This window comes from Microcebus murinus, chromosome 15 (assembly GCF_040939455.1).
Source record: "Microcebus murinus isolate Inina chromosome 15, M.murinus_Inina_mat1.0, whole genome shotgun sequence".
Lineage (NCBI taxonomy): Eukaryota > Metazoa > Chordata > Mammalia > Primates > Cheirogaleidae > Microcebus > Microcebus murinus.
Window position 1 is genome coordinate 27623814 of NC_134118.1, and position 15323 is coordinate 27639136.

General features: G+C 34.4%; 1 protein-coding gene across 6 annotated transcripts in view; it reads left to right on the plus strand.

Moving 5' to 3' along the window:
• Positions 1-15323, plus strand: part of MARCHF1 (membrane associated ring-CH-type finger 1) — a 726479-nt gene that overhangs the window by 424555 nt on the left and 286601 nt on the right. For 4 of the 6 annotated variants that reach the window (XM_076010552.1, XM_076010551.1, XM_012735576.3 and 1 more), the window contains one exon: positions 14073-14221. The exons of 1 other annotated variant lie outside the window; for it this stretch is intronic. In XM_076010552.1, coding sequence (XP_075866667.1) covers positions 14111-14221 — 111 coding nt within the window. In that variant the 5' untranslated portion in view covers positions 14073-14110. Of the gene's footprint in view, positions 1-14072; positions 14222-15323 lie in introns of those variants that run through there. One more of the 6 variants, XM_020280137.2, reaches the window with a different exon arrangement.

Consider the following 15323-nt stretch of genomic DNA (forward strand, 5'->3'; position numbering starts at 1 on the left):
GTGGGAAGTTATGTTCCCCTTCTGCTTGTAAGGGTGCAGTATCTACATAACTTATTTGTAATTCTGCACGAAATATTGTCTATTCTTTTTTATTTATTTTTTTATTCAATAATTCATTATAACAGTATAAACTCATGGGTATTTATCTTATACTTTGGGTTATCATCTTGCTGCTACTTTCTTTTGTTGCTTAAATTGTACCAGCTATGGCCATTGGACACTATTTGGTTTGGCTCCTGTGTCCCTTTGATATATACCCCAAATCATGTTTGGTTTGTGTTTTTTGTTTGTTTGTTTTGAATTTTTGCTTTTCCTTACTTTCTAGCACTACATGCTTTTCCAGGCTCATCTTATATTTTTCCTGTGCTAAACCTGGAATCAACCATATATCCAAGTAGCCCTGGTTCCTTTTATTGAAGAATAGTGCTAGTAATCAAGAGCTGTGCAGTAGGTATATTGATTGCTACTAGGCCCTGTCACTTGACAGAGCACGGAGATACACTTATATATACTAACCCATGTATATGCACATACTCATAAACATTTCTGTATGTAATCACATCTATCTGTATTAAGCTAAATATGAGTTCATGCTGATGTCTCCAACTCTGATTCATTACCACACAGCATATGCCTCTCTACTTACTTATCTGTAACCTCCCACTCCAACATTGAAAAACATGGCCCTTGCTGTCTGCCAACCACTGACATAATTGTTCAATTCCAGTATACATTTATAGCAGTACCAGAATGGCTAACCCCTATTTCCATGGGAATCAATTTTATGAACTAGAGCACAGCACTGTGTATGTACAATATCTTTTGCCTTTAACTTTATAGACTCCACTTATTTCTAAAGGTACTTAGGTCAGCATGCTTTCCCTCACCCTTTTCAGTGAGGTCATCCCATACATTTGTATATAATTATATTGTATTTCTCATAGTCTGCATTTTGTCTTGGGATCCTCAACCTCCTAAATGATATGTTTTAGTTTTCATACATTAAGGTTTACACTTTGTGCCATGAGGTTCCATAGATTCTCACAAACACACAGTGTAATGCATCTACCATTAAAGCATCATACTTTATTAATAACACATAAAATGTGCCATCTAGCACCAATGTCTGTAAAAATCAGAATTTCCACCCAGTAACTACCCTTTAGAACTGTTATGACTAAAGTCCTTGACAGATTAATCTACAAGAGCAGATAATTACCATGATGACGTAAAATAAGAGATGACACAGAATAAAAATTCATTTGATAAATGCAAAAAAAAAAAGCATCATACAGAATAGTCTCACTGTTTTACCACTGATCATTTACTATTGCTATAGAATTGCTTTTTCCAGATGTTATATAATTGGAATAATACAGAAAATAGTCCTTTTCAGTCTGTATTCCTTAATATACCAATATGCATTTAATATTCATCCATGACATGTTATGGCTTGATAGCTCATTTTTTAAAATTTCTGAATAATATGCCATTCCATGGATGTATCACAATTTGTTTGTTTATTCACCTGTGGAAGGACACCTTTATTGCTTCTAGTTTTGGGTGATTATGAATAAAGCTGCTATGAACATCTCTGTGCAGTTTTCTGTAAGACATAAATTTTAAAATCAGTTGGATAAATAACTATGAGTGTCATAGCTGGATTGTATGTTTTTTTTTTCTTTTCATGTTATTTTATTTAATTTCAAAATATTAATAAAGGAGGCATAAATGTTTTTGTTACATGGATATACAGTATCACGTTTAAGTTGGGGCTTTTGATGTGCCCATCACCAGAATAGTGTTCACTGGAACTAATAGGTAAGTTTTTATCCCACATCTACCATCCCCTTCTTGGTTTCTCCTGTTCTTCATACTGTTTTCTGCCTGTGTGTATTCATCTATTAGCTCATACTTATTCATGAGACTATATGGGGTTCATTTTTCCATTCCTTAGCTACTTCACTTAGGATAATGGCGTCCAGTTCTATCCAAATTGTTGCAAAAGACATTAATTCATCCTTTTATGGCTAAGTAGTACTCCATGGTATATTTGTACCACATTTTTTTTAATCCATTCATGAATTGAAGAGCACTTTGGTTGATTCTACATCTTTGCAATTGTGAATTTCACTGTGATAAACATTCAAATGCAGGTGTCTTTTTGATAAAATGACTTCATTTTCATTGGGCAAATATCCAACAATGGAATTCCTGGATCAAATTTTAGGTCTAGATTTATTTCTTTGAGACATCTCCATACTGTTTTTCATACAGGTCATACTAATTTGTAGTCCCACCGACAGTGTATAAGCATTTCTTTCCCACTGCATCCATGCCAGCATCTATTATTTTTCGACTTTTTATTATAATAATGGCCATTCCAATAGGAGTAAGATGGCATCTCATTGTACTTATAATTTGTACTTTCCTGATGATTAGTGATGTTTAGCATTTTTTCATATGTTTGTTAGCCTTTTGTCTATCTTCTTTCAAAAATCTTCTGTTCATGTCATTTGCCCATTTTTGATAGAGTTGTTTTCTGTTTTTGTTTTTTCCCTTGCTGTTTTAAGTTCTTTGTAAATTCTGGATATCAGTCGTTTGTCAGATGTATAGTTTTTGAACATTTTATCCCATTCTGTAGGTGGTCTATTCACTCTGTTGATTATTTCCTTGCTGTCTAGAACCTTTTTTAAATTAATTGAGTCCATTTATTTATTTTTATTGTTGCCATATTTTCCTTTGGAGTCTTAATCATAAATTCTTTGCCTAGACCAATGTCTAAAAGTTTTTCCTGTGTTTTCTTCTAGAATTTTTATGGTTTCATGCCTTACATCTAAGTCTTTTATCCATCTTGAATTAATTTTTGTGAGTGGTGAGAGATATAAATACTGTTTCATTGTTCTTCATGTGGCTGTCCAATTTTTCCAGCACCATTTATTGAGTAGGGTTTCCTCTCCCCAGTGTACATTGTTGTCTACTTTGTCAAAGATCAGTTGGTTGTAAGTAGATGGTTTTATTTCTGACTTCTCTATTCTGTTCCATTGATCTGTGTCTCTACTTTTATTCCAGTATCATTTTATTTACTATAGTCTTGTAGTCTAATTTGAAATCAGGCAATGTGATGCCTCCAGATTTATTCTTTTTGCTTAAGATTACTTTGGCTATTCAGACTCTTTTTTGGTTCCAAAATTTATGATTATTTTACCAAGATCTATGATATATGGCACTAGTATCTTGATGGGGATTGCATTGAATCAGTAAATCACTTTGGTTAGTATAGATTTTTTTTTTTTTTTTTTTTTTTGAGACAGAGTCTCGCTTTCTTGCCTAGGCTAGAGTGAGTGCCGTGGCGTCAGCCTAGCTCACAGCAACCTCAAACTCCTGGGCTCAAGCGATCCTCCTGCCTCACCCTCCCGAGTAGCTGGGACTACAGACACGAGCCACCATGCCCGGCTGATTTTTATATTATATATATTAGTTGGCCAATTAATTTCTTTCTATTTTTATGGTAGAGACGGGGTCTCGCTCAGGCTGGTTTTGAACTCCTGACCTTGAGCAATCCGCCCGCCTCGGCCTCCCAGAGTGCTAGAATTACAGGCGTGAGCCACCGCGCCGCCTAGTATAGATATTTTAATGATATTGATTCTACCCATTCATGAGTGGTGGATGTTTCTCCATTTGTTTGAGTCATCTGCAGTTTCCTGCATCAGTGTTTTGTAGTTCTCCTTGTAGAGGTCTTTAATCTCCTTTGTTAAATATATTCCTAGATATTTTATTTTGTTTGTAGATATTTAAAATGATATTGAGTACTTCATTTGACTTTCTTCTTGACTGTTATTAGTATATTGAACTGCTACTGATTTGTGTAGGCTGATTTTGTAATCTGAGTCCGAATTTATCAATTCCAGGAGTCTTTTGGTGGAGTCTTTTGAGTTTTCTAGATACAAGATCATACCATCAGCAAACAAGGATAGTTTCAACTCCTCTTTCCTAATTTTGATGCCCTTCATTTCTTTCTCTTGTGTGATTGCTCTGTCTGGGACTTCTAATACTATGTCGAATAGAAGTGGTGACAGTGGGCACCCTTGTTTTCTTCTAGTTCTTGGGAGAATGCTTTCAAGTTTTTCCTATTCTGCACAGTGTTGTCTGTGGTATTTTTATATATGGTTTTTATAATTTTGAGATATGTTCCTTCTGTGCTAGTTTATTGTGGGTTTTTTATTATGAAAGGGTGCTAGATTTTATCAAATGCTTTTTCTGCACTTATTGAGATGATCATGGGGTCCTTGTTTTTGTTTCTGTTTATGTCGTGAGTCATGTTTATTGATTTGCATATGCTAAACCACTCTTGCATCCCTATGATGAAACCCACTTGATCATGTTGGATTATTTTTTGATATGCTGTTGAATTCTGTTTGCTAGTATTTTCTTGAATATTTTTGCATCTATCTTCATAAGGGCTATTGGTCTGTAGTTTTCTTTCTTTGCTGTGTCCTTTCCTGGCTTTGGTATCAGGGTGATATTGCCTTCCTAGAATCAGTTAGGGAGGATTAACTTCCTCTTGAAATTATGACATAGTTTCTGTAGAATACATATCCAGTTCTTCTTTGTAGGTCTGGTAGAATTCAGTTGTGAGTCCATCTTGTCTGGGGATCTTTTTTGTTAGGAGACATTTAATTACTACTTCTATCTCACTGCTTATTATTGGTGTGCTTAAGGTTTCTATTTCTTCCTGATTCAGACTTGGGAGGTTGAATTCATCTGTTTTATTCAAAATGAATTTATCCATTTTCTCTAGGTTTCCTAGGTTGTTTCTGTGGAGGTTTTCATAGTATTCATGGTTAATATTTTGTATTTCTGCAGTATCAGTTATAACATCTTTTTCATTCCTGGTTGAGATTATTTGCATCGTTTGTCTTCTATTTCTGGTTAATCTGGCTGGTAGTCTATGAATTTTGTTTATCTTTTCAGAGAATCAACTTTTTGTTTTATTGATTTTTTATATTGTTTTTTGGTTTCCATTTCATTTAATTCTGCTCTGAGCTTTGTTATTTTCTCTTTTATGCTGACTTTGGGTTTGGTTTGCTCTTTTTTTTCTAGTTCCTTGAGATGTGAGATATGACATTAGGTTGTTAATTTGTGATCTTTATGTCTTTTTGATGCAGGCGTTTAAGGTTGTGGATGTTCTCTTTAAGGCTGCTTTTATTATATCCTATAGATTTAGAAAGCTTGTGTCCCTTTTGTTGTTCAGTTTGAGGAATCTTTTGAGTTCCATCTTCACTTCATCATTGACCCAAGGATCATTCAGCAGCAATGTTTACTTTCTATGAATTTGTATAGGTTTGAATTTTTGTCTTGGAATTGATTTCTAGTTTTATTCCACTATGGTCTGAGAAGATACATGCTATTTTTTTTTTTTATTTTGCTGAGACTTGTTTTGCAGAAAATATCTCATGTGTTAATGACAAATATATATATTCAGTAGTTTTGGGGTAGAAATATTATGTGAAGATCCATTTGTTCCAGGTCCTGTTTAATTTCAGTGTTTCCTTATTTAAATTTTCTGTTTCAATGACCAGTTCTGTTAGAGCAGTGTTGAAGTCTCCCATTATTAAGATGCTGCTATTTATTTTTTTGCTTAGACCTAGAAGAGTTTGCTGTATGAAGCTGGGAGCTCCTGTTTTAGATGCTTATATATTTAGGATTACTTTGCCTTCTTGTTGAATTGTTCTTTTTACTATTATATAACTATCATCTTTGTCTTTCTTTACCATTTTTGATTTAAAGTCTATTTTATCTGATATGAGAAGGGCTACACTTGCTCATTTTTTGTTTCCATTTGTGTGGAATATTTTTTTCTATCACATTACCTCGATTCCATGTGAGTCCCAAGGATATATTTTAGTGATATGGTTTAGATATATTTCTTAGAGACAGTAAATACTTGGGTTTTGTTTTTTTGTCCATTCAGCCAGTTTATATCTTTTAAGAGGAGCATTCAGACTGCTCATGTTGAGTGTTAGAATTGATATGTTGGATGTTATTCTGTTCACCATGTTGGATGATAACTTACTGTTTTGTTTACCCTCTTGTACTATTGTTTTATAAGAGCTGTGATCTATAAGTTTGGGGTATTTTTACATTGATTGGTATTTATTGTGCTATTGCATACATAATGTACTTTTGTTCATTTCCTATAGGGTAGGTCTAGTAGTGAAAAGTTCCCTTAGTATTTGCTTATTTGGGAAAAACCTTATTTCTCCTTCATTTATGAAACATAGTTTAGCAAGATGCAAAAATTATTGGTTGGCAGTTAGTCTGTTTAAGGAGACTAAAGATAAGGCCCCTTTCCTTTCTGGCTTGTAAATTTTCTCTTGAGAAATCTGATGTTAGTGTGATGGCTTTTCCAATGTAAGTTACTTGATGTTTTCACTTTATGTCTCATAGGAGTTCCTCCTTCATGTTGACTTTGGCCAGTCGACTATATGCCTTGGTGATCACTTTTTTGCAATGAATCTCTCAGGTGTTCATAGAGCTTCTTGTATCTGGATGTCCAAATCTCTAATAAGACCAGGGAAATTTTCCTCCCTTATTTTTTCAAATAGGCTTTCTAAGTCTTGTGCTTCTTTTTTTTTCTTCATGCTCAGGGATAACTATGATTTTTACATTTGGTCATTTTATATAGTCCATTATTTCTCATAGACCTTAGTTCATTCCTCTTGATTCTTTTTTCTTTATTTGTGACTGACAATGTTAATTTGAAAGAGTTGTCTTCAAGGTCTGAAATTTTTTCTTCTGCTTGGTTTAGTCTATTTTTACAGCTTTCCAATAATTTGTATTTCCTTACATGAATTTTTCATTTCCAGAAGTTCTATTTGTTTCTTTTTAATATATATTTGTCTTTAGTAAAATTTTCATTCATATCTTGAATTATTTCTCTGGTTTCTTTGAGTTATTCTTCCATTTTCTTTTGGATCTCATTGAGCTTCATTACAATCCATATTTATAATTCTTTGTCATTTCAGCATTTTCATTTTGTTTGGGATCCATTAGTAGAGAGCTGGTGTGCTCCTTTGGGGCTTTGAGTGTGCCCTTTCACTCTGACTTTTCATACTTCTGTAGTTCTTGCACTGACTTCTTCTCATCTGGATCGACTGTTGCTTCTTGTTTGGGGATTTTCTTTTGTTTAAATGGGGCTTTTCTCTTCCCTCTCACTCTTAAGGTTGTGTCTGTCGCGTATGTTTGGTAAGGACCTTTGGTTTTGCTTGTGGGTACTTTGATGGGGGTCTAGGTTCTTTCATCAGAGAAATTCTTCATTTTTGTTAGAGGGTTTTGATTTCTAGCATTATTTTTGATACTTGCTTGAGATCCCTTCTCTCTGCTGACATTACCAATTTATTCTTGTATGTTGTCTCTTTTTTTCTATAATAGCCCTTTCCATGTTAATCGTAGATATTTTAAACTCCCTGACTGATAATTCTATTATTTGTGTCATATTTGAGTCTGGTTCTGAAGATTTTTTATATCTTCAGACTACATTTTTTTCTGATTTTTAACAGGTCTTGTAATTTTTGTTGTTGTTGTTGTTAAAAGCCCAATGTGATGCATGAGGCAATAGAAAATGAGATAAATACATATTTAATGGGAGTTTTTGTGTTATTATAGCTAAAAATTGGGCTGTGTTTAATGTTTGCTGTTACTATAGAATTCTTCTAGTGCCCTGCATTTGTTCATCTTGTTGACATTGGGCTCTCTAAGTACTCCTCCTGAAAGAGAGTGCCATCTATAGTTCTTTCATGTATAATTCCTTGTTATTATTATTTTTTGAGATAGAGTCTCATTCTCTTGCCCAGGCTAGAGTGCCATGGCATCAGCCTAGCTCACAGCAACCTCAAACTCCTGGACTCAAGTGATCCTCCTGCCTCAGCCTCCTGGCTAGCTGGGACTGCAGGCATGTGCCACCATGCCCAGCTATTTTTTTTCTATTTTTAGTAGAGATGGGGTCTCACTCTTGCTCAGGCTGGTCTCAAACTCATGAGCTCAAACAATCCTCCCACTTCGGCCTCCCAGAGTGCTAGGATTACAGGCATGAGCCACTGCACCCTGCCTAATTCACTGTTATCCTGAAGCCTTGTTGGTATGGTAGTAAGGTACAGTAGAAGGAAGGTATTCTGTAATTTTATGACCAACTCTAAATCTTTTAGTGAGCCTGTGTCCCTGGGATGTGGCTTTTATAAGCGTTTCTTAGCTTCCCTCCCTACCTTGGGCAAGGCAGGAAGGCTAGAAAGGCCTGGAGTGGGTGAAATGCTCTTCATTCATGTGGGTTAATAAAACTTTGCTAAGATATTTTCCCTTGGACCGTTAGGTCTCTGTTATAGGAGTGTTCTGGAGGCATTTCACGATGGTCACTCTTCCCCTCCCCATGCTAATACCACCATGAGATCTTTCTCAGCTATTCTCATGAGATATAGGTAAATTACCTGGCAGTAAAAACAAGGAAAGTGTGGATCCCCAGTAAGAATTCAGCCTCTTGGAAGTTCTCACTCCCAAGCTAATCCACATTGTGCCTCTAGTAATACACTGGTACTACACTGTATAATTGTTACCACCAGTCTATGATCATAGCAACTTCTCTCCATCTATCATGAAATTGACCATAATTCTCTGTATTCCCATCTCTGCATATTTTGGGATGGTGGTTTGTTCTGCAACTTCAGTTCTCTAATGCGTCCAAGAAAAAAATGTTGATTTTTCAGTTTGTTCAGATTTATCGTTTTGCAAGGATGGGAGTGATGACTTCTAAATTGTTTGTATGTCAGAGCTTGAACTTGGATCTCTATATTTTTTATGTCTGGCAGATTGGCCCGACATATGTGCTGGATGTTAAGCTAAAATAGTCCATCCCATAAGGAAGCTTTCTACTCATCACTAAAGATTACCAATTTCCCAATCTTCTGTGTAGGTATTTATGTATAACTTTCATTCCCTCTGCTGGGTCATTTTCATTAACATATTAAGATTGGAGGAGTCAATATTGTTATAATTTTTCCAAAGTTGTCCACCTGTAAGACACTCCTTCTTCCTGTTTCTGGGGGTCTCCAGTGTTACAGTTTATATTGTGGCTAGGACTGTTTCCTCAAAAAGCTTCTGTCTGCACTGTCTCAGCAGAGGAGGGAACAAGAGCCTCATTTCCCTTTCATTGTGTCATTTCTTAATTCACTACTATGCCACCTCACAAGGTGAAAGTAGTTTGTCAGACTTCACAGAAAGATTGGTGCTTTAAAAAGAAATTCCAAGGTAGATGGATAATTTTTTAAAGGAAACTATGTACTAAATATATCTTTCAGGACAGTCTAAGAAAAAGCACCAAAAATTTTAAACCTTCACTATGACTCACATTATGGTTGTTTGAAAAATTAGAACACTTCTTTATCTTCTCATTCATTGTATTATCAATGAGTATTTACTGGGCTCTATGTCAGTTACTGTTCTACCTCCTAGAATACAAATATGAATCTTTCCGTCCATTTGAGAAATCCAACATCCTACTCAGAGCAATCAGGAAGGCCCCAGGACACATTTCCATTACATAGCAGGACATTTAACCAATTTGGTTATCTGGTCTAAAGACTTGCAACATTCATCCCCAACCAAAAGTACTCAGTGATCTATGAGTCTTCAAGAACAATTCATAGCTGTGTCTAAGTACTTCAGAGGTGTACAGCAGCAGATGCTGAGAGTGGTAGGCATGTATGTTAAAGTTTTCTGAGTATCTAGGGAGTAACTCATGGAACATACACACACACAAACACACACACACACACACACCCCACCAAGGAACAAATATTAATTCTCAGAAATATACACTCTAATGGGGAAAGGAAGAATATTTCTAATGATGCCTTCCTTTTCTTTTTTGTAAGTTGCTTTTTTATAATTGAAATTGAACTTTATTACTATTCTGGTGATGGGGTGTCCAGTAGTTTAGACATCAATTTCTTAACCACATGTTAGTTACACAAATACATAGTCAAATCTCTGAAATTTTTTCAATTGAAAAATTTCTTCTAATTCTTAGACAATGGCCATTCTGAAGTCTCAGATTTGAGGATGAAGGGGCACTTTCACATTTGTATGTATGTGGTGAAAAAAGGGATTATTTAGCTTGACCTTAAGTACACTTTCCTGGATATGGTACGGAATGGACAAATTTGAGGGAAGAAATGGTTGAGGAGGTAGAGAGAAAAGTATAGGCAAGAAACTGTATTTTTTCTGTGGCAAACAAATTTCTGCTTTGAAAATTCAATCACATTAGACTTGGGGTAAAATAGGGTGAGGGTAAAAAGATTCAGTTGGAGAAATCAGCATATCAGTGCTGATTTTTCCTGGTTGCACAACTCCAGGTGCACAATGTACATGGTGTTTAATATGAGGAGCATCCCTCAGAGTGCAGAGTCATTTATGTGGATTGCAGTGTGAATGATCCCCCCTGGGGTTGTGCAACACAGCTTGTAGTGGCAGAGGCCTTTGAAACTGCAACATTTTTTAACTTTCATGTGAATTACTTGTAATTTTACCTCTTCCAAAAATCAATCTTCCCCTGCACCTGATGCTAAGTTAAATGTCTTTTTTCAGTTTTTACCGTACTCATGTACTGCTCGCATACATAGCTCTTATCACACTATCCTGTAAAAGTTACCTTACTTGTCTGTTTCCCCTTCTAACACTAAGCTCTGACTCTCTTTCCTCCTCTGTACCTATGGTTTCTAGCACAGTGTCTGGCACAAAGGAAATGTTCGTGAATTAAAAGTAAATTATTCTCCATAAGATACACCCAATTGCCTTGCATTTTTTCCCTAATTTTAATTTGTTGTCAATTTAGTTCACAGAGAATGCACTATGCTCCTATTTATTAAATTAAATATCTGCTTGAAATAGCATATTAAAAATTAAGCTTAGTTAAATCTCAATTTCCTGTGATCATTATATAAGTTGCTCATTGCTGCTTCTCATATTAGCTTGGTTCAGTGGTTAGATAGCAATTAACATGAATGCTTAATGACCACTTTCCCATTTTGATATATTGCTGATGATACTTACAGTTTAAAGTGCTTTAGGGTTAATTATAAATGCTCATAATTTGCCTGTCCTTCTGGCTGACAGTACATTCTTATACCTAAGAGTATGATGAGTACTTCAGACCTGTGTGGGAAGAAGGCTGGTCTTCAGAGGCTCAGCAATCAACATTTTTAACCCTTCAGTTCTCTCAACTCACCTAAACTATTTCTGGAATATCTACTTTAGCATCAATGACGCAAAAAAAAAATTATTTGAAATGCGATCCAAAATTAAGTGTTTTGTGATAACAGAAAAGAAAATATTATTATTATGCAATTATAATGGTCCCTTACCCACAGGGACTTTAGGGGGTAGGCGGTGGATCTCTCCTTTTTTTATCCCCTCTCGTTTCCTTCCAATTTTCACCAATACCTACTCCACTTCCTTCAAAGCCATTTAAATATTGACTTTTCCAGGGGTTGATGCTCTGATTCTAAAGCATCCAACAAAGTCAGCAGATGCGTAATATACAGAGCAAGTCATTAAACAAAATTACTCTCTTACAGTGTGATATGAATGTCCAGATGTAGTAATGCAACCATCATAGGCCTTCTTAATGTTCTCATATATTTTTCATTAATGTAATAAAAAGCTGAAGCGAAGCTGTGTAGCTGGATTGCTCTCTCTCATGTCACACATTCAACTTCCTTTGTAAATATTTCTATATGTCCAAGTTAAATTATAAGCTTTCCAGTCCATAGCCATGTATCACGTTTCTTTTTTTCCTATAACAGTCAGTACAGTGATTATTAGTAACACGTTGTTTATATAAAAAGTATGTATTTTAACTTTTTGAATTATTTAGTCTAGCTAATCATTCTAAAGTTAAGGTAGTAACTACTACACTCACTAGAAAACTAAAATTCAGTTGACATTTTATTATAATACTTCACCAGGTATAGCCAAAATAGCTTTTGTCATGATAATTTGTCAATAACAGTTCAACAAAATGGTTCAAAACGATGATTTATACAAGCCAGCTTCAGGGAAGATATCTAAGATCAGGAGAAACAGTCAGTCATCTTGGAGTTGGCCAAATAAGTTTATATTTCCAAAAATTAGAGATCAGAAAGATCCCAGTAGTTCTTGTCCTTTAAAATTCTCCAGAGTAGATTATTGCACTGAACTCAACTCATATAAAAAATGAAAGTAATCCTCATCTTATGGCTCTTCCATGCCTACTTCAATACTGCAAATAGTAGGGGCTTAATAAATATGTATGCATTAATGTTTCCTGAAGAAGGAGTGACACAGCTACTGCCACCACCATATCAAAAAGAGTCTGGATGGAAATTAGAAGTTATCGGCCTTTATAAAAATATCTCAGAACTGATACTGTTGGCATCATAATTTTGTGGGCCACACCATTACACTTTTTATCCATGCATGAATTGAACATTTAAGTACTAAAGTGATATTTAATTATAGAATTAAAATTGTAAAAAGTAAGTGGTAAATGACTTAGAAGTACAACATTTGTTTATACTTGATTCACTGTTTTGGTCATTATGTATCATTTCTCTCCTTGCCTTTGAATAAAGATACTCATTTTCACTCACTCTTAGCACACTTCAAGAAATGCAATTAAAAGCTGTTGAGTAACCAAGATAATATATACTGGGAATGTGGAAATATTTACTTTTTATGGAGTACAAATTAGTTGGATATGCAGATTTCATATTAAGTAGATAAGAATTTTCCATAAAATCACAAGCAATGTGTTTGAAAGAACAAGCACTAATAATTTGTTGCTTATTCAAATAGTTGTTTTCAAGTTCCCCTTATTGTTTCTCTGTATCTCCAATCAATAAGTCACTTATATTAGAATGCTGGTCTTATTAAGAAATCCATTCCATTGAGTATTTAGACTTATTTTTATAAAAGATTTTTTTTAATCACTTCCCTATTTACATTGCTCAGATCCACTTGAGTATTTTGTCATTTAGAGTAATAACTCATCAATCTGTTAGTGCAACCGTTCTTTATGTTACTTTTCTTCGTGCTATGAAATGTGCAATTCTGAATCCCTGAAATGTTATAAACCACCAGATTGCTAATTGCTTTGGATGCTGTGAAAAATAATTACTCCACATTATTTTTGATATTTAATTGACAGTGTAATGCATTTAACTAAAGACCTGCAATAAACTATTTCTAATTACTGAGGGTGGTGGAGTGGAAAAGTAGGCTGTAAAACTTTACAAAGGAAACCATGTTTCTCCATTATGTTAAAAGTCATTGTTGATATGACTTTTTCAGAGATAAAACATTCCCCCAAATGGAAAGTTTTAGAAAGCTAGAAAGAGCTGTGGGACTATTTCTACTCATGTCATAGGGAGGAGGGTTTCTTTTTTTAATTATTACTTTTGAATAGATTATACTGGTGATAGATGTCATATACTAAATTTATCATACATACAATAAAATTTTTCCTTGTTTAGTTGGCAGAACTTTATGAGAGAGAGAATCGTTGCACTGCTAGAATGAATAACCTTTGTCACTGCCCTGTTTCCATTTTATTCTGCTTTTGTAGGATATTCAACTGAAAAGCTATGCCAAATTTTGGATGTTATTAAAATATGTAGATATTATCAGGAACTGGCTCTGTTGTTAGCTCTCAGGATAAGAACTTATTGTTATAAACTGATATCTGCAAATAACACTTAGAACCTGGCACAAGGAATGCCCATTGTCTACAAATGTCACAAACAAGGGTACAAAAGATGTCAGGGCCTTTGAAAAAATGTATACTATTTCCATTGTCCTGTGACCCTGTTACTTTAGGATATTATTAATAATCAGCACATTCTTCTTTTCATTCTTAATAATCCTTAGTTAAAAAAATATTCACTGGTATTACATTATATTGTTGATTTGATTTTAATTGTGTATATTTTCCAAAACACAACTAAAATAAGCGACCTGTTTCAGGGAATGTAAATTATTTTCAGAATTTCAGAAATTGAAAAGGGATAAGAGGAAGGAGAAAATGCTGGGCTGGTGTGAAGCGATAGCCCGTAACCCTCACAGAATTCCAAACAACACACGAACACCCGAGATCTCAGGGGATTTGGCTGATGCCTCACAAACCTCCACATTGGTGAGTGGAAAGTTATTTTATCTCAAAATGTCTTGCATGTAAATAGAGCCCTAAGGAAATAGTGAGAGGGATGACCCTCTAAGTAAATGTTAGTTTTGTTTACAATAGTATTTGCATTTGTACTGTATTGTTCGTATAGATTCAGTTTAATTAATAGACATTAAAAATCTTAATGTCATAGGATATTAGAATTTAATTCAAATTACAACTATTTCTTCTTCTTTCTGTCACTTTGGTCATTGTTCTTTTCTTATGTTAGTGACTTTAAATGAATATTTAAATTAAAATTTGTATTCTTGAATTCTATACTGTATAATGGAATCAGTAGAGGAAAAACAAGAGTTATCTAAAGAAGATTAAAAATAATCAGAAACATACCTTCTGTTTGTTTCCATTTTTTTCTAAAAATGTCTGAGTAATAGGATTAAAATCATAATTTTCACAACAAATTATGAATTAAACAATTACAAAAGTCATTTGAATAACAAATCAATAATATATCCTTTCATGTTTTGTTTTCGGCTTGAAGTTTCAATGCCTGGATTTAGATACCCATTATTTTCCAGTGATTAAGAATACATTAGCAAAGGGAGTTTTAAATGTTCTTTGCTTAGATTTGGCTGCAACATTCTTCATTTTGATTTAAAGAAGAAAAATTCCATTTAACCTCTAACTTTTAAATTGTTGTTAGATATATTTTATTAATAATTATTATTTTGTCATTTTATAAGTATACAAATTTTTTAGCCTTATTTATTAGCTATGGACATATAATTAAATACAAGCAAAGAATCATTTAGGTTTTTTACTTTTGGTTTATTTGACAATTTTTATCCATTGACTGTCTTAGCCTGTTTAGGCTGCTATAACAAAGTACCATAAACTGGTGGCTTATAAACAACAGAAATTTATTTCTCACAGTTCTGGAGGCTGGGAGTCCAAGAACCAGATGCTGGCAGATTTGGTTTCTATGAGGGCCCACTTTTCTGGATCACAGAGGGTGCCTCCTCACTGTGCCCTCACATGGTTGAAGGAGAAATCAAGCTCCCTTGGGCCTCTTCTATCAGAGAACTAATCCATTCATGAGATCTCCACCCTCATG